The 23,548-nt window shown below is 39.7% G+C and overlaps 1 protein-coding gene across 2 annotated transcripts in view; it reads right to left on the reverse strand.

Moving 5' to 3' along the window:
* grid1a (glutamate receptor, ionotropic, delta 1a) overlaps positions 1–15,001 on the reverse strand; it is a 193,170-nt gene extending 178,169 nt beyond the window's left edge. For both annotated transcript variants that reach the window (XM_020601755.1, XM_020601745.1), the window contains exons 1-2: positions 14,528–15,001; positions 12,981–13,136 (exon numbers count right to left, since the gene is read on the reverse strand). In XM_020601755.1, coding sequence (XP_020457411.1) covers positions 12,981–13,136; positions 14,528–14,606 — 235 coding nt within the window. In that variant the 5' untranslated portion in view covers positions 14,607–15,001. The remainder of the gene's footprint in view (positions 1–12,980; positions 13,137–14,527) is intronic.
* Positions 15,002–23,548: the final 8,547 nt, after the last annotated feature.

Consider the following 23,548-nt stretch of genomic DNA (forward strand, 5'->3'; position numbering starts at 1 on the left):
AGCTTAACTTTCAGTCTGAAGTATTTTCTCTCCTCTGGGCTCAGAAGGGAACCAAGTGTGGTCATTATTGCTCACTTCTTTTTCTTTTTCTTTTTTAATCATACAGAACAAAGCAGAGAGATTCTTGCTGGTGATCTCTGATACCATCTGTGTTTTATACACTACATAGAGAAATATTGTATCAAGCTACTGTGAAAAAAAGAGTGACTAATTTAAAGGAATGGAATTGTTCCTAACAAAGAATATGTGATTTTCTCCTTGAGTTGGAATCAACATAAAAAAAGGCCTTTACAAATAACATTGAGACTGATTTTATCATGTGGTGACTGAGTTATCAAGAAAGTCATTGCTCTTATACCAGATGTTTTAAATGATAACACCTCTGTCGTGTCCCTGCATGTGTCTTGAGTTTTATCCTGCCAGCAAATGCATTTCTATTCCTATGTCTCTGGGGCCCTTTTCCCCTCACCAACAGGTGGATAGGGAAAAATTGTTTTCTCATGTAGGGAGCTGTTGCTATATCAGTCCAATCTGAAATAAGATACAAGGCTCAACAAGTACAGTCCATCGTGACCATACAGCATGTACTGTAAGTTGACTTGAGTGTGAATCTTGAATGGCGGTTCATTAACATGCTGACGCGGGAATAACAAACAAGCTGGTTTGTTGTACATTCACACCCACATCCTGTAAACATATACAGAGAGCTCCCATCAACCACACACAAGCCTCTGACAAAAGCACAAGCATGGTTGTGCTGGAATGAATGTGGCTGTGTCCAGAGTTTCCATTTTTGTGCTGTTGAAGGGAGGCTTTGTTATGGCAGCGAGTGGGCATGTGGTGAGTCAGCGAGGGACAACTATTCAATGGGGAGATTCCTCATTTTTCTGGCCTCTGTTCCTGGTTTGCCAGGGCGTCGCGAGAAGGAAGCTGGTAGTGCCGGAGATGATGACACTGTCTTGATAGACGTCTTCCCGCTGTCCGGAAAAGAAGGGAAAGATAGAGCGATGATCTGAAACACTGCCACCTCCTCCACTGCACTTCTTCTCCTTCTCTCCTCGAGGCAATCTGCTTCTCTTCTCCTCCTACTTATCTCTTTTGTATATTTTCACGGTGCCTTTGAGAAATCTGTTCTGATTGTGATAATGTTCTTTTACAGAGATAAGCCTCTACATACAGAAAGTTTTTCTTGTGTTCCCTGTGAGTGACTCTATAAAAATATGGCTCTTTCAAGCATTTCATTCTATTTTTTTTCAGCTGTTTCTCAGGACACAGTGTTTTCTGTTGTGCCAGTGGTGAAGGCACTGAAAACTAAGGCTCTAAGTGGCTGAAAATCACTAGAGCCAATCTTACTTTTGCCCAGGGGTGGTTTGGTCATTTGCTTTGCTGTATGTGTGACTATGTGTGGGTACCTTTGTCCAGTTTCTCACTGGATAGTCTTAATCACCGTGTTCTAAGTGCACCATACCTAAGGGCCAACAACATCATCGTTCGGAAGTCAGTGGGAGGGTATAGCTTTTTCCTGTGTGAAAATGTTCTTGTGCTCCATTCCCTTATCTGTCTGTAAACTGACTACATCCAAATATTTGCAGTGGAAGAAATCTCCTACTTGAACCACAGATATGATCCAATCTGAGGCTCATTTTTATGTGGCTTAGATAAATGAATTTAAATCCCCCTTCTTGTGGCATTAGAGACTAAACCTGCAAGATTTTTTTCTTCTTTCCTTTAACAAAAAGTCATCTTGAGCCGTGATGCTTGGCCTATTGTTCTTTATCAAGAATCATACAGAAGTAATCTTGAGCCATGATGCTTGGCATATTGTTCTTTATCAAGAATCATACAGAAAACTGAGACATAGTGAAGGCCCCAGTATATACATGGTATTTGTATAATGAATGAGAAAATGCATTATGTAACTCCCTTATGTGGGTGTCTAGGCATGTGCTTATAATATTTAAAGCCATTTGCCCTCGCATGCTGAGCCCATACAGTAAATGTATGTAGTTATCTAGAAGACAAAACCCAATAAGGCATTCACAGGATATTGCCCACATCTGATGACTGATCCACTACAGTTTGCTCTGCATGATATCCAGCATATTGTTATTTTAGTTTTTTTGACATACAGTATTTTGTATATTACAGGTTATTTAAGGTGTCTGTTATTTGCAGCAGGGCCAGTTCTAAGCATGTACGTGATCGATTTCAGACTAAATATAGCGCTGGGGGAGACAATGAAATGGTTAAAAAGTAGTGATGGTGTTTGAAAGAAGACATTTCAACAGAATTACCAAACCTACATGACAGCTTAAAGACACTGAAACCCATAATTAAGAGCACACTCAGTAAATACTATGACATGAACACTGTAATTATTTACACAGTCCTAATGAGATTTTCATTCCTTTGTTAAAAAAAAAAAAAAAAGTAAACCGATGCTGATTGAATTTGACAGTGGAAAACTGTAGCTGCAAAATGCTCTTGTAACATGTTGTGCCTGGGGAAAACTAAATTATGTCTCAGAGTGACATGATAATGTGAGATGATAAATCTGCTTTGTCTCAAATAAAGCATGAATCACTCGCATTGCCTTGGGTTTGAAAAGTTTTGAAGATACAAACAGTACAGTACATTGCCCAGCGTGATCCCCCTTAACCTGTTAAACATTCATTCAGGTGAAAACAGTCAATGGCCCAGTCAGAAGCCTTTGTGACTGTCTAAAAGCCTCTTCTCCTGTGCTGTGCATTAAGGCTCAATCTTTCAGAAAACAACAAATAAAGCTCACAACTAACAGTGACAGTAACAACAGCTGCTACAACAGGTTACACACAGTGGACAGACGGCTGCAATATGTACTGTGCATCAAAGTAAAATATGATCACAACATTCACATTAGCACAAATGGACTAAACCTGTAATATTATGGCATTAATGTACAGTATGAATTCACTAGTGTAAATTCACATACGTACTGTAGTCTCTTTTCAAAATAAAAGAACTTTCCTCACAATACCTCAACAACTCTTAAATGGATTGCCATGGAATTTGGGCCAGATATGCACGGCACTCAAAGGGGAATCCAAATTACTTTGGTAAGTCTCTGACTTTTCTGGCATCACCACCAGGTCAAATTCTTCATGTATCCTGGCTGAAATATTAACACCTACTTGATGGTGACTGGAACAACATTTTAGGACATACATTTATGGTTCTAACTTGTTTTGATACAACCTACAGAGAGCTCATGTACTGATTAATACATGTTAGTACAACAGAAATCAGGGCTATACAGTGCATCCCCTGGGTGCTCCTAGAATGATTTGTCTTCATGCAATGATTAGATAACAAGAGAAATCATAGCCTAGTTAATACTGAAAAGTCATCTCATTTTAGAAACAATAATTAATCAGTTATTTATCTAGGACTTACAGTAGTTCTTCACTTGCAGCTGAGACAACTTGTGGGTGAGATGGGCTGATCTGTGGTGTATTTTTGTCATTCTTCCAATTAGCTAGAGAAATGCCTTTCTCCATTTACAGACAATAACATGTTAAACATCCCATGAAAAACATTAACCGCTTGTTCACAGCTATTTGAGCAGAGTACTGTTAAAAGGCAAACAGTGGATGAATAAGAACAGAAATGAGTGAGTCAAAGAATGAATCACTATCATTATGAGATCAAAAAGCAAGTAATCATAGCTTTAGAATAAAATAAAAGGTTCTTTTAGTTTGTCTGAGATTCCTCAGGCAAATTGAAGTATATTTAAATTAAGGATGCATATGTGACCCAGTTTGTAGTGATTCCTGCATGTTCCACCCTTTACACTCTTTTAGGGTCTCAATCATGAGATTTAAGATGGGTTTTGATTTCACTCAGCGAGAGCTTAAGCTCTGGCTTAACCTCATCTTTGGATAAAATCCACATTGCCTGGGCATGGTAGAGGACCCCTGGCAGTGAGAGAGAGATTGTGAGTCAAAGACTCAACAAGGAAAACTGAGGAGGGTTTCTTGTGACAGATGGTCCCACTCGGCACCAGTGTCTGTGGGCAATAGTGCAAACAATGGCTCCCAAATACATTTTGGCATCTCTTCATCAATGAAGCTAGTGAGTCCATAGTTTGAAATGGCTTTTCCTCTCTATCCAGCCTGAGATTTAACTGCCCCTGCTCCTTTTTCCCTGCATTATCGTTCCCCCTGCCATCTCCATCACTTCACTTTCTCTCATCGTCATACTTTCTCACCACTTCACTTTGCTTTACTCTAACTGAGACTCCTATTGCACCCCCACTGCTCACCTCCTTTGTGTCGTATTTCTTTGGCTGACTCCTGTTTAGCCTCTAATAGGATTTACTTGAGGGCTGATTTTCTGCTCCTTGTCTTCTATCCTGCAATGAAGTCTTCTTGCTGCCAGTGGTGCAGGTGGTGGGTAGTAAATTATACACGCTTCCCCCCGAGCTCGTTATCATCAGAAGTGAGTGAAAGGGGGGTGGGGTTCAATCTCCCATCCCCAATCTATTATCACTGCCCACAGCACCACTTTTCAAAAACATCCAAAAACCATCTAAGGAACTGCCTCAGACCCTCACACACACATCACAGCACACAACCACGCACATAAAGGCATTTAGTCAAAGAGCACAGAAACAAACAAATCCCCTCCTACCATTCATACACCCACTACCTCCGCCACCCTCCCCAGCTTTGTCATCTTAGCATACCTTAGGCAGGTCAACAAGGTTGAAGCATAACAGTGTATAAAGAGAAATGATGCTACTGTTGTAACATGTGGAATGCAATACATTACAATGGACGGAGGCCGAAGGCCTCATCAGCATCAATCTGATTGGACAGGACATCTCCTCTGGGCCACCTCTGTGTGTGTGTGTGTGTGTGTGTGTTTCAGTCTCACTTAGTCTCTCTTGCTCTTACAGGTAGAGCAGTATTAATGACCAATCCCCACTGTGGTTGGGGAGAGTTGGGGGTTGTGGCAAAACACTAACATCTGTCACGTTCTCTATTGCTCATTACAAATCTGTCACACCGGAAAAGACAGGAACATGAATAAGACAAGGAGCTGAGAGACCTGTGATGGGGAAAGCATATGTTGTGTTTTTGTGCAAATGCACAACAAACAGGTGCTCTGACAGCCATACATCGTTTGCTTTTTTAGCCATTTATCACAAACTGATGCTGCATTGAAAATCAATATAGGTGCTAAATGTTTTTCAAACAATGATGACAAAACCAGGATAAATTTGGTTGCTTGCCAGTTTTATGTCATTGTCTGACAGTGTTAAATAATATTTTCAAATAATATTTTCTAAATTGCTAACTGCTAAATTTAGGATTTCTGTATGCATATTGCATTATGGGAGGAACAAAGATTGAAAGATCATTCAAGAATTTTTTGTACTTTGCTCATTTAAAATGCATCCGTGCTTGAAATTCCTGCACTTGTCGTTCAAAGATGGACAACCATCATACCACCCAGATCAGTCAGTCTAAAACACTCACTCTCTCTCTATTTATTGAATTAGTTGTGAGACTGTGAAAACTTCTTTCCAAGTCTCATAATAAGGCTGGCCTTGTTTACTTAAATTAAAACACTACTAAAATCCCCACTCATGGTGACATTTAGCACACTGCCAATGATTCTTCTGAATACAGATCAGACATGGCATTTAAGTGAATTGATATTTTTCTTGAAATTAATCAGCAGACGAAGTCTTCTGACTCCAAAGCCAAAATCATTTTTTTAATAATTAGATACTTAGAAATGTCTCCATGCTCCTTGCAAGAGCCGTCTGAGGACTGCCAAAAAATAGACCTCTGGTGCAGGTGTCGAGACTACGTGACGTTGCACAAGAGGAATATTGGCCGGCTGTTCCTGCACAGCACAGAAGACTAAACCTGTTGGCCTACTAAGCAGATCCAGCATTTAATAGCCTTGACCTCTCTCTGTCCCTCCCCTTCTGTATGTTGCTCTTTCTGCTCCATTTGTAGCAGGCGCTGCTCAGCAGTTGCCAGACATTGCTGACTCTGGCTATTCTAAAGAAAAACTGAAGGAATATTTAGTGTCTGACAGCCCACAGTGGACTAAAGGTCCCATAGGGCCTCCACTCTACATACTGTATGGTCAGTTACATAACAATTGTAGTGTGACTGAAAATCATCTGTGTAACAAAAGAAGTTGTATTTTGCCTTTGAAAGATGAAAGGAGTTGTAAGAAATTAGACAGAGGAAAGATTGAGCACAGTGGTTGTGTACAGCACAAGCCAAAGAACCAAACAACCACAGCACTTAACATTCTGTACTGTGTAATTTCCATAACACACAAAGCAGGGCACTTGCCTCAACATTAATAATAGTCAGTACAACTAAACCCTCTGATATTCTGTTAATCACACATTCTTCACTGCATGGTTTCACCACAAATGCATAAACAGTCTTTACTTTTGTACAAGTCTGCTCAAGCCCAGCATCGCTGTGGGCATCTCTCACTCTCAGGAGCTCAAACCAGACACAAATATAAGATGCAGCTTGTCAGGTAATCAAGTGAAAGAGCAACCATTTCAAGTGTGCGTGAGTAAACTTGTGTTTCAGCATTCAATCACCCTATCCAATGCATGCACATAGTGTTATTAGCTTTATGTCTGATTTGACAATTTACAGGACAAATGCTAACATGCCTCACTTGTCTTTTTTGTAACTGATATAAAACTGGATGCTTTTTAACATTTTTAATTATATAAAAGTGGATTTTATTACAATACTTTGTTCATGCAGGGCATAGTTTCTCCCCCTGTGTGTAGGTGCACAGCAAGCTAAACACTCTTCCAATTAAAGCTGAAGACAGCGGACTGCCTTTGAGCTTTTGACTGTGAAGAAAACAACAAATGAAATGTAATTACAAATTAGAAAATGATGAGATTCCATAAACAACAGTTATACTAAAGATAGTGTACAAACATTCACTATATTAACAAGGAGCACAACACAAATATTTAACTAGTAAATATACACAGAGTCCTCAAGAGTAAAAGTAAAGAGTAAAGTAGACAACAGGTATCATGTCACTACCTTAATCCAACAGTGTGGAATGTTGCCTTAACAACACATTAGAGACAACTAGTATAGTGGCTTCCTTGGTTAAAAGTACAGTGATCAAAGAAAAACAAAGATATATTTAATCACAAAACAACAACCACAGAACAGTCACCGCTACACATAATGTTCCAACAGCAATATTTGGGGTGTAAATCAAAGATCCAAGTCAACACAATATTTCTCAGTCAAACTGCTGTGAATTGTTTCAGCAGTCGCTGCAGTTAGTGACACAATGTTGAACTCAAATGAACTACTGGTGGCGGAAAACAAGGCGAGTCTGCAGTTGTCTGTTTGTTTAGGCTTGGTATTTTTAATGTTACCACAAATATATGGTTATATAAGGTGCAGTACTGTACATAAACAGTACTGTGCAAATGTCATAGACACTTTAGATGTTTAGATTATTATGCATCAAGCAATACCATCAAACAGGCAACTGATTAATTCTAAATTCATTTTGCAGCATGACAACAACCTGCAAATACAACCAGAGTCATAATGAGCTATCTTCAGACACAAGATAAACATGGAATCCTGCAACAGATGGCGTGGCCCCCACAGAGCTATGATCTCAACATCTCGGAGTCAGTCTGGGATTGCATGAGAACACAGAAGACGCCGAGATGCCTAAATCCACAGATGAAGTGTGGCAGGTTCACCTAGATGCTCGCATTAAGCTACCTGCCCAGTACCTTGAAAAACTATGTGTCAGTATCTCACTTTACTTTTAGTGCCTTAACCTTTCGAACAATACTGTATACTTTTATTTTACAGATTAGCTGAGCTACATTTGTGGAGGGCTGAAATTAATATTCTGCCTTTCAATTACGTGATGAAATAGGAATGAAACCTTTTCTTTTTCATGAACTTGACCATTTCTGTAGCTTTTGTGCACTAGTGTGCAAACTCATCCTACCAACTAAAGGTTAAACCTGATGAGAGGTGGGCCTCGCAATGTGAAGGGATTAAATGGTGAAAAGTATACATCTGCCGCAACATCACTTAGCTGATTAAGGTACCAGGAGGCCTTTATACAGCCCATTGAGGAGCTTATGATGGATTAAAATAACCAATGAGTAATTAACAGGAGCCGGTAAAATGGCCCGATCAACCCCCTCTGTGTAGGAACGGTAAAAAGACATAAGAACACAAACAAATCCATTACCAAGATTTATGCAGTATTATTAAATTCACGGGACAATAATAGTAAAAGGGCAGCATTTCATCACATTTAGAGCACATCAAGTAATGAGTTGTCATAAGCAGACTATCAAATGTTACATTACCTATGGCAACACTTTCAAAGATACCTTTTCTTAACTTTTGTCATTATAGATTGACAAAGGAAAAAAAGAATAAAGAAAAAGAATAAAAGAATTGCACTGCAAGTTCCTCAATGTCTTTTGGCTTACAGAGACAGAGAAGGTAAAGAAATAAATCCTTCTTGATGTTACCTTGGCAGGGGTTTGATGAAAATGGACTGTCGCTAGTGGTGTGGTCTGTGAAAAGGACTCAGTGGGACAGAAGCCTCGACAAATTACTGCACATTAAAGGAGTAGAAAATTACTTCCACTAGCTGTGGCCAGATGTTTTCTACCTGCTTTGTTCTAAATCCATTCTTTAAAAATGCAATGGGAACCTGCAGGGTTTTGACAAAATAATGTAAACACCTCATAAAAAAGGACACTGAATCATTGTCCTACTTGTAGTCCTGCTTGCTAATGCTGCTCCATCTGCCACTTTGGTCCAGAATTAAATATCTCAAAAACTATTTGATGGATTGACATAAAATTTGGTACAGGCATTCATGATCCCCAGAAAATGAATCCTGATGACTTTGGCCAATCCCAGTTTTTCATCCAGCTCCACCAGCAGTCTGATATCACAGGTTTTGTGTAAAACATCTTGAAAATTGCTGAGTGGATTGCAACTAAATATATACAAGGTCCTTAGAGGATACATTCCAATGACTTTGGTAATCTGCTGACCTTCCATTTAGTGCCATCATCAGCTCAAAGTTCCAAATTTGTCCAGTAGTTTTGTTTATGAGCAGATACCTGCTAATATATAATTCCCACCATTGTCTGCTGTACCTTGTGATTAGTGTGCTGTTTAACAGCTTTTAGCATGCTAACATGTTAAACAAAGATAGTGAACATGGTAAACATTATATTGCATATGATTAACAGTGTGTCAGCAGTATCATTGTAAACATGTTAGTATTCTGACAGTGCACCGCCTACAGCCTCACAGGGCTTTTTATGAGGTATTTAAATTATTTGGTCTATTCTCAAATGCTGTGATGGTAGGAAAGCCCCAGATGCAGCACAGACTTTATATGGGCCAAGCCCATCCCATCACAATCCTTTCCTCTCACCTGCTCTAAGAGATCGAATAACTTGAAGATGTTGTGCTCATGTTCTTTGAGCAACTACAGCAAAAAGCTCATTTTACAGGATAAACCTTTATTGAAATATGGTGCATAAGTTCAGATTTACATAATTACACAACAACTTTCTCTAAAAAAAAAAGCAAGACAGAAAAGATTATAGAAGCTTGGTTAAGTAGACTTGTCTGCCCTAAAGGGCAAGCTTCTGCTTCATAGTGGGATAAAGATTTGAGGTACAAATCCCAAGACATGTGAGAAACCAATTAAAATCTCCTTTTAACAGTTGCCATAGTCAGATTCAGGTCATTCATAAGAAATATTGTATCCGTGTGACATTCAAGATTATATGTTCATGTTAATTTTCACTGTATCAGGCTCTGAACTTTCCAAAGTTTTTACTGACTTTACTGATGTTCATGTCCTTTTGAGACCCAGACTGTCACTGGATATTTATTAGATACAAAGGGCATTAATGATGAAAATGATGGCAGTGCATGCCGTTAAATTGTACATAACCATATTTTGGGAGTCATCCAAATCTTTCCTTCCAAAGAATATGCATCATTTAAAAACAAAGATAATTCTGTCCACTGCCTTATCTTGATCACTTTAATGTACAAGAACTGAAGGGAAAATGTAAAATAGATTTGAGGTGGGGCTGTTTGTTTTATTTTTATTTCCTGTGATTGCATCACAAACTGATGGCATCTAAAATCTATAATTCGTATGACAGCCACCATCAGGCATGAGACAGCTACACTTCTGAGCTTTTGCTCCTGGTGTTGAAATCATCCTGTTCATTCACCCCAGTCTCCCCCCAGCCTATGCTGTAAATAGGACGACATCTGCCAGTTGTGTGGTCAGGTGGTACAGTATATACAGTCTGCCTTGAGCTGTCATCTTTAAATGATAAGAGCGTGGGAGGTCTGAAGAGCTGAGTGTTTTTACTGTATGTGCACAGTGTCTGTGTGACACCCTTGTTAATATAAGTGCAAGGACAAAGGAAGCCAAAAAAGGACAAACATGACGCAGCACCTACTCTTCTCATTGCAATGGCAAATTTTCTTCATCAGCTCACTCTTGTCTTAATGCTCCTCCTGCTCCTTTGTCTACTCAGGCTTATTCAGATCTTGATCTCCCTTTTTTCCTTTGTATCTCCACAGTGCTGGTACTCCTGCCTATTGCTTGTTACCCCTCCCCCCAGTCATGTCCATCTTCTCCTCCCCTGTCCTCCTTGCAAAGAGGGAGGTCCTTGCAATGGCAATGGCAAGGTCCTGACTGCCGTTCACAGTGGGATGGCAGTGAACAAAACAGCTAAGCAAAAGGTCAACTTGTTCAAGTTGTCGCTCCATAGTCACCACCCCACCTTGCATCTGCTGCAAGAATCTGAAGCCACACATTGATCCTCACGCCATCGACTGCACATTATCCCTCACTCATTCCAGAAACCGAAGGCTCCCTAATCACCCAGATCTGTGAATATTTATATCAGGAGCTTAAATGTAAACAATGATTAAACATGTAACATGACATCTGGTCAAGTCTAACAACAGAAATAGGTTCTGAAACATTTCATTAAGGTATAACAAGCTCTACAGTGACTAATCTAGTCACATCTTTATTGATATTTTTAACAGCATCAACAACATCTGTACACTATGTCATTAGGTTTGTGTAGAGACATGAAACTGTTATTGAATGTGTACTGTATAGGAGATTATCCAAAGGAAACTAATTAATCACAACCAGTATTAGTTTAGTGTGTATCTAAAGTGGATAGGTTTTAATCACTTCGTCTCTGACTATGGTACTGAACTAATTAGAGTACTGCACAAAACCAAATGAAAGTCTAATTTTTCTACATTTGCATCTCAGGGGGCAGCGACTGATAAATGAGCAAAGTCACAAGTGTGTGATACTTTTTTTAACATCTTATCTCTGCAATGGTAAGCTGGATTATCTTTTCTGTACACACTGTGGTTATTTAAAGACCCCAAATAGCAGTCTGCTTTAGGTAAGCATCACCAGGATGTAAGTTTACAAAAGCAACGTGAAACAGGAACTAGATATCTGTGACATTGATAAAGACCACAGCTAAATGACACCAGATAATTTTAGCAGAAAGCAGGACATATGATGATCTTTCTGTGCCTGTCAGGGGCACTATGAATAGCAATGAGTCATCAAGGCCTTTGTGAAACTGGGGACAAAAGTACAGGCTGGTAACTAAGTGCAGGGGACATAAGCATCCTTTGAAGGTCCCTAGGAACCTATTAAAGCCTTAATGATTTGTTTTCACTGAAGAATTTTAATCACTTTTGCAGCCAACAGTGTGTGGTTCCACATTTCAATTACTAAGAATGATAACATGGATTAAAATACTTTCATTGCTATTTTTTTGTTTGTTTTGTGAAGGTACATTCTGGGCATTCAATGGGAAATCCAGGTGAGGCAGGCAAAGCATTTCAAGGAAAAAGCTGAAAGCTGACAAATGTGTGTGAAGAACACTGCAGCACTCATCCTTCAAAAGACAGAAATATTTCTCTTTCCTGAGATTGCATAAGTAGAGTATTGGTGATAGTACTTGATCATCCTCAAATGATTTTTATTTCATATAATATATTATCCTTAGCTGCTGTGCTCTAACTCAATGCTTCCACCTAGCTTTTCAACCATAGAAGGCACCTTGATTTGGTACAGTCATATGGCGCTTTGCAGATGGTGAATCTCACGCACGCGCACGTGCACACATGGCCTTCTATCTTTGTGAGAACACTCACTGACATAATGCTTTCCCTAGCCCCTCACCCTAACCTAAGCTTAACCATCACAGCTAAATGCCAGGCCCCAACAATTACCTGAACCCTAAAACCATCTTAACTCTCAAAAAGCCCTGAAGAAGTCGTGAAGACTGGCTAAAATGTTCTCACTCTGTTGCTTTAAAACTGGTCCTCACTATGTAGCAGGTACAATAACACGCACGCACATGTTTATGTTTATCCCAGTGGGGGTTTGATGCTGACTTATATTCCCTTATATTCATTTCCTGGAAGGAGTCCAACCTTAACAATAGCCATTATTTGCCCAAACCTAAACCTTCCCCTCACCTTAAACCAAGTTGTCACATGAATATTTGAAGATTTACATGGTTGGGACCAGCATCTGGTCCCCATGAGGAAGGCAGGATGTGTATAATACCAGGCGCGCACAAACACACGCACACAGCCATTTCCTTCTCTCACACACTCAAAGAGACACAAGGAATATTATCACTATCTGCTCTGATAGCCATGGCAATGACTGATCAACATATGAATGAAAAACACCAGCTCGGGGCCCAAATGATGAAGGCACTCAAGGCTTTTACCCTTCTGTTTACCTGATCGTAAACAGAAGCGATTGAGCGAAAGAGACCCGCCTTCTTGGCGGTCAAAAGTAATAAAAAAATGCAAAAAAGATCCAGGGGTAATCACGCTTACCTTCCTGCACAGCCTGAAAGGGGTTGTTAGGCTCAATAAGTTTCACAGAGTGGGTGATTTTCTCGCTCTGCAGAATGTCGTCATTCAGGCTCAGATCTGAGATGGCAAGTTGAAAAATCTCGTCATCTCTCACAGCGTTTTCCTCGAATATGGCACCTGTTGAATAAAATAATCAGAAGTTGGAGAGCAAAGAAATCCTCGAGGGAGTGAGGTGTGATTTCACTGTATTTTGCACTTTGTTTGCAACGAAGCTGTGCAACATGTACGTCTCCAGACACCCGGAAAGGATTTCAGCACCATGGAGAGCGGCACGGCCATCAGGAGAACAATGCATGTATTTCCTGGTGCACGTTGGAGGCAAACTTAGTAAATGTTTGTCACGTGCACTAGACCAATGACACTCTAACCCAGAAGCATTGTAGGCCTTGTGTGGGAAACAAGCTGAAGCCGAGCTCTCTCGCCCCCTCCCTCTTGCCTCCTCTGTTTATCAAAAAATGACATCAGCCGCTATTGAGAGACGTGTATATATCAAGGGACAGGGTTCCAGGAAACGAAGGGTATAACTGGGGTACCAAAACGTTATGCGTGGCATCAGCCAATACCTGGATGGAGTCCCATCGCAGTATTAAGCGACGGAGCACCTGCTGCTTGCCAGAGTGTTGCAGTAAACTGTGAACAGCAGCAGCAGCAGCGGCGGCGGCGGCTAACAATGACACTGACATTTTTATTTGAGACAAGGCCAGTCTTTATGAGCGGCTACGTGACAGTGAACAAGGGGACACAAACCAGGGCAATTGGCCTTTCACTGTATGTGCATGGGGACAGCATATGAAACCATAAAATAAAATGGAATGCGATGTTTAAGGACAAACACCAGAATCTGTTGAATGTCATGAGGAGTTTTAGCATCACCCATCTCTGGAAAAGGCAGATCTGGTCTTAAGTTTGAATACAAAGAGGCTCTATGCGTTTTGCATCCCTAAAACGAAACTCCACTGACATTTCCTCTGTCTTGCTATTGACATTGCAGTCACGTCCCTGTGAAAGTTGAGGCTTGTCGGGTACAGACAAGAGGTAGCTTGGTCTAAAGAATCCTCGGCCATTTGGATATTAGACTTTAATTTAGTCAAAGCTTCACTGGGACAGGCCTTCATGGTCACTAGAATTATATTTTGAATACAGAATTGCAATTTAGAGGCCGATAGTGCTGAGGTTTCTATCGGAAGACAACGGGAATTCAGTGATCTGCTGTCAAAAAGTGAAAGAAATGTCTGCAAAAAATAGACTCATAAATAAATAAAGGTCAGCAAACTAGCTCGGGAAGTAAAGGTCAAAGGCATGGACATTTACAAAACACTAACTTTTCAATTGGCTAGAGAGTCAAAGTGTTGCTTAAACGCAGGATGCAAGCTGAATACACCATTTATCCCGCCCTCTCACCAACATCCTGTGATCAACGCAGTATAAGCTGGTTGAGCGTTTTTACCGCACGCATCGCCTTTACACCTGCCTAACCCACCCGGCATGTTATTTTATTGGACTCTTACCAATATGTATGATGGAGTCCGCTTTGGCCGAATTGCACTGCAATATCCACAGGGGAAGGCAGATCAGCAGCAACTCCATCTCGGGATTTCAGCGAGGTGGCTCATCCAAGCTCTGCTCGGGTGTCCTATAGTGTCCAAATGGAGCACCCAGAGAAAAGAAAATACAGGATAAAACCCAATGTAAAACAGAACTGCTGCTCTCCTCCTGGCAGACCAGAACCGCATGAAACCCTTACAGAAATGACCACAGTGTTTTCTCTCTCTTTTTATCAACAGGAGCAAGCCCACGGCAGGAAGGGCTCAAAAAGGCAAAGAAGAACCGACGGGGACCCGTGGTAAGACCGAAGACAGGTAGCGCGGCGAGAGAGACCGGTGTTACCTCTCTCACTCTCGCCTCTCTCCTTGCGCTCCGGCGTCTAAAGCATGGCAAGCAGCAAAAAATGCGGAGGAGGGACACCCCTCTAACTACACGCACAGAGAGACGCTCACATACACACTCCGGGAAAAAAAAAGTCCTGTCTCGATCACGTGACTGCAGAGCCTTCACGACTCGTCTGCTGTCCCGACAAGCCGGGTAGAAATGATTTGGACTAGCCAGAGAAAGACGCTTGGAGAGCCGATAACTAAGCATACGGTCGGAGGTTACAACCGGCAGAGCCAAAAAACTCTATCAGCCTTCTGAAAAGCAAGACAACTGCGTGATAAATACTCACACGCAAACCCCCAACATATAGTCAGGCTCGAGAGATGAAAAGTGGAGGGCGGTGTAAGCAGTTTACTTTTTGGAGAAGTCGGTTTTCAGTGAAGATGTGAGCTTGCAGAGCAGCTGAGAGACATTTACAGCGTACTACAGTGGCGATGGAGCGCAGCTGATGTGGCAGAAAAAAAGGATTTACACACCATGGTACTCGGCGAGGACTGATGGATGAGGGACAGACGTGTAGCCACAACGCCTGAGTGAACCGGAGGACAGCTGGAGCAAACACAAAATTAGTCAATCAGTATTTCCTTATAGCCTATTTGTTCGATTAACTGATTGTTTTCTTTTGTTTGTTTTTTTTTAATGCGGGATTATGGCATTAGCCCTGATTTTAAGGACAGGCTTTTTTTTTTGTGAATTGCCAGCAATTCTTTTTTTGATACCAGTTCGACGCTTCACAATGCTTGAGATACGACCAGCGTGCGCCGAGCTGTAAAGAAGAATCCGTGCAAGAGACGGAGTATTTAGACTGGCATAATCTTACAATTAAAGGATATTTCTTGTGACTGCAGTAAAAACAGAAATATCTCTTAATTGTTTGGTTAGGTCTGTCAGAGGCACAGAGCGCAAACTTTCAGCAGCGCCGACAGTGGACAGCTCCTTCATTAAAACGCACAAGAGGAGAAACCTGTAGAGCAAACAGAGCCAACCATCTGACTGGCACTACATAGCTCCCTGATTCATTGTTTCTTTCTTTCCAGGAGACTTCTGTAAATCTTAGCAGCCATCAATAACTGGGAGATAATACTTTACCCACTCTGTTGCCCATTTGGACAACATTAAATAAATCCACATCACTCTCATGTCAAATCCGCGTTCAGTGTCATGTTTATCATCTGATTCTCATAAGAGCTGAGGAATAAACATTCACGCCTCCAAAGTTGTTGTAAAATCACACACTACCCCTACTGGTCACCTGTGGATATTACAGATGTAGCAGCGCGAAATGACCCCATGTCTGTCTTACTATTCATGATGTGCTCCATGTACGTTGGTGAGCCCAGATTGCTCCGTCAGTTTCATTTACATGAACAATAAGCTAAAGACAAATTCGAAAATCTATTTACAGTCTATACAGATTTTTTAGAATAAATGGTGCCTGTGCATGAAATATCTGGTAAATACTAACAGTACCATCGATCAGTGTTTATATGGAGCAATAGCTTTGACAGTCAAGGAAACAAACATATTGTAAGAATGAATTATTGCTTTGATACCAATTACATCTGACATAGTGCCGTAAATCAATCTAGACTCACTCCCAAGGGGATCAAAACAGAGGTATTAACCTTGAGAGTTGAGGTTAAGCTGACAGGCATCCAAAACCCCATAAAACTCATTACATCCCCACAGAAATAATCTCTTAATTTCACTGATCTATGAAGCAATATGTTGCTGTGATTTCATCAATAATTGATGCATTTTAACTGGCATTTTGCACATGTCTTAAAATGGCTTCACTTTGTGTTTTAGCTGTGTAAGATGCAGTTAAACTGAACAATAATGTTGCCATGTTTTAAACATCTATGATGCTGAAAATTGTAAGTCAATGTGATCCACAAGTACGACAAAACAAAGCATGTACTGGATGTATAAAATGGTTATACCTGCATGGTTTGGTGTGTGAAATACACATTGTACTGAAGTAACTGCTTCTGGTTTACATGTGAGCTGTGAAGGAACAAGTCAAAGTACCATATATGGTGGCGATATGTAAGTAAGTTAGTTATTACCATATATCAGACAGGTATGTTGAAAATAATAGATATCCTCTAATATTTATTCCTTCCATAGAGAAAGGCAGCTGAATGTATGTGTTTTGTTCAGAGAGTAGAAGGTCCCATGCATTAGTAAGTAGATTTAATATAATAGAAGGAATGCCTTTCCATAGAAAGTAGGCCAGCCAATGGATTATCACCCATTTTTGAATTCATTGTGCAGGTGATTCATATATGCTCTTTTTTGGCCATGAAAACTTCCCCTAGTGATTATTTCCAAATTTGAAGAATCACTGGCATCTGTCAGAGTTTTGCTCATTCAGTTCCAGTTGTGGAGTGCACCTCATGCTCTTCCATGGGTGTCAACATAAGTTAGTCTCAAAAGTGCTGCAAATTTCATTTACATGAACAATAAGCTAAAGACAAATTCGAAAATCTATTTACAGTCTATACAGATTTTTTAGAATAAATGGTGCCTGTGCATGAAATATCTGGTAAATACTAACAGTACCATCGATCAGTGTTTATATGGAGCAATAGCTTTGACAGTCAAGGAAACAAACATATTGTAAGAATGAATTATTGCTTTGATACCAATTACATCTGACATAGTGCCGTAAATCAATCTAGACTCACTCCCAAGGGGATCAAAACAGAGGTATTAACCTTGAGAGTTGAGGTTAAGCTGACAGGCATCCAAAACCCCATAAAACTCATTACATCCCCACAGAAATAATCTCTTAATTTCACTGATCTATGAAGCAATATGTTGCTGTGATTTCATCAATAATTGATGCATTTTAACTGGCATTTTGCACATGTCTTAAAATGGCTTCACTTTGTGTTTTAGCTGTGTAAGATGCAGTTAAACTGAACAATAATGTTGCCATGTTTTAAACATCTATGATGCTGAAAATTGTAAGTCAATGTGATCCACAAGTACGACAAAACAAAGCATGTACTGGATGTATAAAATGGTTATACCTGCATGGTTTGGTGTGTGAAATATACATTGTACTGAAGTAACTGCTTCTGGTTTACATGTGAGCTGTGAAGGAACAAGTCAAAGTACCATATATGGTGGCGATATGTAAGTAAGTTAGTTATTACCATATATCAGACAGGTATGTTGAAAATAATAGATATCCTCTAATATTTATTCCTTCCATAGAGAAAGGCAGCTGAATGTATGTGTTTTGTTCAGAGAGTAGAAGGTCCCATGCATTAGTAAGTAGATTTAATATAATAGAAGGAATGCCTTTCCATAGAAAGTAGGCCAGCCAATGGATTATCACCCATTTTTGAATTCATTGTGCAGGTGATTCATATATGCTCTTTTTTGGCCATGAAAACTTCCCCTAGTGATTATTTCCAAATTTGAAGAATCACTGGCATCTGTCAGAGTTTTGCTCATTCAGTTCCAGTTGTGGAGTGCACCTCATGCTCTTCCATGGGTGTCAACATAAGTTAGTCTCAAAAGTGCTGCAAACAGTCACCAAGACATCGGTGCGTAGGTCACGCCTGGTCTCAGCCATGAAGGTGGGACTTCGGTGTCACACAAGCCTGAGTTATTATGTTTATGGCTGTGAGCAATGAAATGATAAAGGCAGTTTTTTCTTTTCCTTTTTGGAATGAGGCCAAGTAGTGAACTTAGATGAAGGGAAGCTGTCACACCAGAGCCAAAACAAAAAACATTGTATTTCAGGGACAGAAAACTACCACTGCTACACAGTAACCTCTCATAATGGCCTATTCTATGTTGATAAGGTAATTTGTCCTTCATTCCAAATAATATGCTTTTCTAACCCAAAGCCTCTGGTACAAGCCTTAGCGTGATTAATAGTTTCTATAAAATAGTGTCTTTGTGCTCTGGGTCCTCCAGGTCCTCCTGATGAGTCTCATCTCTCAGTTTAATCTTAAATTATTTTCTTATTCATGGCTTGGGGCAGTGCATGCTGCTGCCTGTGAAATGATCAAATACTGTTTACAGTGTAACGCACGTACCTTGCTCCTGTGTAGCCGGTCCCTGTCTTCACTGATTAGTAATAGTACTATAATATATTCACTGGATCTGCTTTAGACTCTAAAGAAGAAATCTATTTAATAGCGTTTTATTCAAACACAATAGCTCTTAATTACTAACTACAGCTATTATGTCTGGCCTTATTCATGCACACAGAGCCATGATTTGATAACTAGTGATGTACTGTAAAATAAGTCTAGAGTTTAATCAGTTCATTAGCCTTTCGCTCAACATTACCCATGATCTATGGAAAGAACTGGGCAGGGCCAGCAGCATGCAGTCAAATGTACTGTAAGTCAACACAATTGGACTATTTACTGCAGCAGTTGTCTGACATACATACAGTGTGTTAATGTTGCTTAGTATTTATTACCAGCGGGGAATGCATTGATAGCAACACCAGCGCTCCCTAACGATACGAACATGTTAGCATATTTATAAATCAGTTGGTTGGCTGCAGTCATAGCTGAACAGAAAGAGAGAACACTTTAATATTATGAGTTGACTGAAGAGTCTGTCACTGTCTAGTGAGACCTGTCCATCCCGTTGTGTTGGATGGACATATTTGAAGCCCGTGCACCAATATCGGGGAGGGTTACATCTCAGACAAGCTGGAAATCCATTCGTGTTAAGCAAAAATGTGCAGGGAATAGCAATAACCATCTGCAGCACTTGAGGTGAATAAGCAGGACCCTCTCTTCCAAATACACAGCCTGAGGTAACATTATAGATTAATCATGTTATGGGAGAATAAGCACAACCTCTATCACAAGCCCTGAATTTCAATTGTTGACCAACTCCATCATTACATACTTCAACATTACACCATACTGAACCTTGGTGAATTCTGTCCTAGATAATAAATATCTGAATGATTCTACATACTGAAAAATATACCAGTGGTCAGACGCTCAATGGGAAATGTAGGACTATCTGTGTCACCCTGCAACAAAGAATAGTGACGGCTGCCAGAGCAGAGGTTTCAATAAGTTTTTCAGCTAGAAGACAACTCTGGATTCAGTCCTATGTAGGTGCAAAATATAGCCTTTAAACATGGCTCTGCTTATGGATTGCAGTAGATCCTCTTTCAGATCTGATCTCTAGTTTACATTAGCCTCGAAAGGAACCTTGGATTTTAGAGAATGGGTCCAAAACTTTTTCCAGATCATCTATATAGTTTTACGTCTCAGTGCCTAACTGAAACAAGCTGCTCATGACAAGTGAGAAGAAAAAGCAGCTCTTCTGTTTTATTCTTTTTCTTTTTTCTGTTCCCTCATCATCATCACCATCATTATGTCACTGTGCAACTGTGAGTAAACTGTGTTTACTCCTAATAAAAATAAAAGAAGGAGAGCAAATATAACATGTGGTCAGTGTTTGCTGTTACTGAAGTCATTATTTACACTATTCTATGGGGACACCATACAGTAAACTGACAGCATGTTTACCGATATGCCTGACAGCCTGTCTATTTGCCTGTCTGAGGAAATATTTTACCAAATAAAAGGCAAAAGTTCCACAAATCTGAGAGTTCCTATTCACGTAAATAACAGCAATCATCTAAAATCTGCCCATTCACTTATAATAAAATAAAAATGAGTTGTTGTAGACAATAAAACCTCCTTATTATGTAGCATTAGCAGGATTTGCAAAACACTAATTTTGCCTGCAGAGATGTTTACAATTTATAAGCCCAACAGCGACTGTTCAGTCATTTGTTTTGGGTGCCCTGAGCTGCTTGATTGAATCCAGTCCCTGTGTTAGCTGCATTTCATGCCAGCTATGCCTGCAAGACAGCCATTAGTGGATGAGATTGTTTAAAGGGGGACCCAATTAACAGAGGCACACTTCAAAATCTACCTGCAAAGAAGTGCCCATTGCAAATTATCACAAGAACAAAATATTTTGGTTTATCAGATCAGGTCAATTTGATTCATTATTAAATTTAACATAAAAGGAAGCAAAACCAGACAACACAGAGAGGTCTGGTCTGAAATTTAAAAAGCTCTGCTACTGCCTGGCAAACATCTAGTATTCCAATTATCCTAATTCTGTTGCTTTAGACCACAGAAAATAAATCTCAAAATTGTTTGCAGATGAACACTTATGAATGTTCTGTAGCCATTTTAGAAAGCAAAATAATCTAAAGGCTTTGTATAAAGTGGTTTAACAGCAGCAGGCTCTGGTCTAGCAGCCACACCGAGAAATATCATCATTCCTCATTCCCTGTGTTGCACAGAGTAGTGGTGATGTTTTTTAAGGAAGCTCCACAGATGATAGCACTTGTGGTCATAATCACTGTGTACAAAACATAAATTATTACACAGATTTTATAATGCAGTAGGAAGGAGAAAAGCCAGCCAGACAGCAGAGCTCCTAAGAAGCTTGCAGTTTTTAATCTATTTATAATGAAGTCAAGGTGAGGTTTTAGCACTCTGGAAAGTAAGCAGTGAACTAACAAAGTGTCACTCTGCCTTTCTCTGCCATTTTCTCCCTCCTTTTTCAATCTCTCTCATGCTTTCTTAGTCTCGCTCTTTTCTTTTCTTGTCTTCTCTCTACCACTTTCACAGATGTGCTTGAGACCTTTCTCTCTCCCCCATACTGTGCAAAAGAGGTAGAGATGACAGGGGTCTTAGCATTCAGCTCACTTGATGGTCTTCTTTGAACTCTATGGGGCTCCTTCCTTCCTTTGGCCTTAGAGCATACTTAAAAAGTTATAGCCTTGGGTCTAATGACAAAATCACAATAAGCATTGCTGATATGAAACCAAATTAGATTTCTTTACAACGACTCCAAATGTGTGCTTCGCACTGAAGCCCATCCTGATACTCAGTTACTATAGTTCCTCTGTGGAAATGTCACCCTGCAGCTGGTTACCATTCACAGCCAAGATTTATTACACCCTATACACCCTAGCAAATGTGTCACTTCAGTACTAAACATATGCAATGATATGCCTCATTTTCAGATTTAAAAACATATTTTTAAAATATCTTTGCAGTTATATTGCTCACTTCCATTTGGGTAATTATCCTTTAAACCCAGGGTTAGTGACATAGTATCCTGGTGGCGTCAGAGTAATTAGAATGGAATTTAATAGGCCTAGCCAGGCTTTATTGGATTAATTATTCAACAGATGATATAGTCCAGTGTTGCTGGCCTATTACATTAACTGTCACACTGCATTTGAAGACCAGGCCTCAAGTGATCCATTCAGTGACACAAACATGATTGGAGTAGGATATTAGCCTGTCAAGGGAGAACTTTACACCATTTTAAATACATGGTGGCAAGAATTAGTAGTAATGACAAAGTCATGAATAGTCTGATAAATGCACATTCCTTAGTGCAACTGTCATTCAGAATGAAAGGGGCTTTAATAGCGATAGTAGTCGTACTCAGAGAAGAACCACTGCAAACCTTTCTTTCATTTGCATACAATTTGACTTCTCTGAACACAGTAAATGAGAGACCTCTGGCAAGTAAAGCCATTCTGGTCATGACAAATTTTAATTCCATCAATTTAGTATTATACTTCCATCAATTTGGGAGACTTGCAAACATTGATTAAAAAATAACAGTAAAAATCAAAGCACCCAAATATATTGATCCCTACAAGTCCTCAAAATTAAACAACTAAAGATGCTGCTTGTAACTGCCCTCAAGAGTCACACTTAAGTATTTTCTGATGTGCTGCCTCTATCAACATGATAACATCATTTGTCTGTGCACTTTCAAAACTTACAAATCACTGCTGAACAAATAAAAGCATTTTCTGATCTGTCACTGCGATGGTTAAAGTTTGGCTAGGTTTAGAAACTTGGCTATGGTTAGAAAATCATTTTGGTTTGGGTCCATTAAGGTTAAGGGACCTTTACTGTCATGGTTACAATAACACTTGTTAAGAAAATAAGCCATCACTGATTTTAGGAAATGGGAAACTGAAGGGAAATCTCTCCCATTCATCTACCCCAACATTCCTCTTCTGGTGACTTAGTGGTGGCATAACAACGTCACACTATTTCCTCCTTTGTTCCAGACAGATAAAATTTCTATATACTATGAACATTAATGGGATTTGCTTCTTGAACATAAGCATATGTTAAAGTGATGCTAAAATACTGTAGTTTCACAGTCGCAGTGGAATTGCAGGTCTACATGTTGTAGTGATTTGTTTATTTGATTTCATTTGAGTTTGCTTTAGGATCGATCAGATGTAATTTTCCCATTAGCAAGTGAGAGCTACAGTGACTTATTAAATATTCATTTGACCTGAAATGACTCAGAAACAACAGTGGTCTGTGCTTCATGTATGGTTAAATGAAATTGCTGCTCTTAACGTTGCTGTTGCTTTAAAAAAAACAAATGTTCAGTATTTCTGCAGTACTGACAACTATAGTATTTGTGTTTGAGATGAAAATAATTGGCTATTATTAGGTGTTATATGCTCATATTTATTAGGGTTTACAAGTCTTACCTACCACAGAGATAGGAGAATCTTTGTAAAACATCTGATGTTA

The sequence above is a fragment of the Monopterus albus genome, unplaced genomic scaffold (genome assembly GCF_001952655.1).
Source record: "Monopterus albus unplaced genomic scaffold, M_albus_1.0 scaffold3.1, whole genome shotgun sequence".
Taxonomy (NCBI): Eukaryota; Metazoa; Chordata; class Actinopteri; order Synbranchiformes; family Synbranchidae; genus Monopterus; species Monopterus albus.